This window comes from Crocodylus porosus, unplaced genomic scaffold (assembly GCF_001723895.1).
Source record: "Crocodylus porosus isolate Cpor-Errol unplaced genomic scaffold, CroPor_comp1, whole genome shotgun sequence".
Taxonomy (NCBI): Eukaryota; Metazoa; Chordata; order Crocodylia; family Crocodylidae; genus Crocodylus; species Crocodylus porosus.
In genome coordinates, this window is record NW_017728948.1 from 54,662,630 (window position 1) to 54,664,891 (window position 2,262).

At 43.5% G+C, this 2,262-nt stretch overlaps 1 protein-coding gene across 1 annotated transcript in view; it reads right to left on the reverse strand.

Annotated features, from left to right (window-relative positions):
* Positions 1-364: 364 nt before the first annotated feature.
* LOC109321855 overlaps positions 365-2,262 on the reverse strand; it is a 56,598-nt gene continuing 54,700 nt past the window's right edge. The window contains exon 7 of the mRNA XM_019552619.1: positions 365-709. Within this exon, the coding sequence (XP_019408164.1) occupies positions 637-709 (73 nt within the window). The 3' untranslated portion in view covers positions 365-636. The remainder of the gene's footprint in view (positions 710-2,262) is intronic.

Sequence of the window (2,262 nt, forward strand, 5' to 3'; positions counted from 1 at the left end):
ATCTGAGCTAGCCAATACTACTGATTGAAACTAGTCTTTGGTTTAACTCAAATGAGAACAACAAATTTACTTCCACCATGAATGACACATGCCCCTGGTGGCTGCGGAGGGCACAGCTGCACTGGTGGCGGTGGGAGCACAGAGCTTCCACAGACGCTGTTGGCACTGTCAGCGGCAGTGGGAGTCGGGGTGGTGAGTGCCAACCAGGGGTCAGCGACCACCAAGAGGCACCACTGGCAGTGTTGGCAGTGGCCAGCAGCAATCTCAGACTGCCCGCAGATGCCACCAGTGGTGTTAGCAGTGGCGTGGCAAGCAATGACCATCCGCAAGCACCACCAACAGTGTTGACAACGCCTTTTTGTAGGGGGTGCACTGCCATACTCAGGGGGTGCACATGCATCCCCTACACATCAACCTTGACTTCAACAATGAATCTGGGTCATTGAAATTACTTTAGGAGAGGATTTCATCCTCACTTCTGTACCTTAAGTCATCTTGAAAACGCTCAGCTTACAAAACTTCAAGAATAAAGTGGAGGGAGGATAGATATAGGATATCGATATTATTTTTGACTATAATACTTAGTTATTGTGAGTACAATGTTGCATTATAGTGAACTTTCCTCACATGTAATTCTTATGTGACTGTCAAGTTCAGGCCAAGAAGGAACAACACCACAGGACAGAAGTTCTCATGGTCTTTAAGGGTCCTAGAAACAGGGGTGATAGGGTGAAACACTGAATCCCTAAAAAGGTCTAGTCTCAGGCATGCATACCTTATATGTAGTGTGGGCTCCCATTATCATCTCTTTAGCAGGGAGTAGTCTGACAGTATTTTTTTTCCTTGTGTGGTAGATTAAGTCAATTACCACCATTAAAAGATTCAATCAATCCCCTTCTTCCTTTTCAGTAAAATAGTCAAGTCATTTTTTCCACCATGCAGCACATAATTTAGTATATTTTAAATCTGTCTATCACAAGATATTGCCAGGGCACAAATCAGAATAAATACCTAAACCTCCATTTACATTAAATGATTGATCAACTGACATTAAGTGATTTTGTGTTTAACATCAATTTAAGGAAAATGCCATCACCAGTCGAAATGAATCTTAATGTCAATTATGAGAAGTGGTGCCAAAAATATGCACCAAATGAGCTGCCAGTGAAAAAAAAGATTCCATTTTTTCCTTTGCTTCCTGTATAGTTTTGGAGCTCTTTCTGAAGGTGAGCCAGATAAAATCCAGTGACATATAGATATGCAAATATTCATCATGTGTGTGTGTACACACAGAGTATATATAGCAAAAGTAGTCCTTCAGGAGTCAGAACATAAAAGTAAAATGGTGGATTCCGTATTGGAAATGTTATGAGGGAAAACAATTAATGCCTAACCAGGGTCGCTCAATAAGTGGCTGACTCCTCAGTCCGACTCACAATAGCAAGTGGTCTTTTGGCCCTGGGCCTGTTAACGAGTGGGACATGACATATGTGTCACCACCAGCCTACCCACTAGTCTGTGAGTTGATTAATTAGGACCCATACATGGATAATAAATTAAACGAATGATACGGTTTTATTAAATACACAAATAGCAAACAACAGATAAGTAATATCAACACTAAACACAGTACTCACACACTCTTATCAATAATACCCTTAACACCTAACTATACTATTCTGTTTATATCTATCCAAGTATAATATATCTATCTATAACTATCTGTCTATTTCTTACACTATTATTCTCAAGGTACAGAGTGGCATAAACTTCATTAAGAAAAGGAAGGGAGATCTTTAATAAACTCCAACCGCTGCAGCCTCTGAGATCCTAAGGCCTGTCCACCTCACAAGTCCACTCTGAGCTGGTAGTGCCTTACCTTCCACTTATTAAACAGGGGTCACTTACACTAATTCAGAACAGACGGAGAGGAGGGAGGTGGAGCAGGGTGACACAACAACGGGGCAAAGGGCTGTTACCAGTGTAAAACACAGCCGGAGGGAGAAAGGTTCCGGGGAGCCAACCCTAATTGCCTCCGCTTTGGACCACAAAGGGGAGCAAGACGCTGGAGACCCTTGAGTCAGTGGAGTGTTAGATGGTGCGCTTCCACAGAGCACCGCATGCTCCTTCCCGCTCTTCACCTTTCATAGATTTCATAGACATTAGGGCCGGAAGGGACCTCGGGAGATCATCGAGTCCAGCCCCCTGCCCCAGGGGCAGGAAGTCAGCTGGGGTCATAGGATCCCAGCAAGATAAGCATCC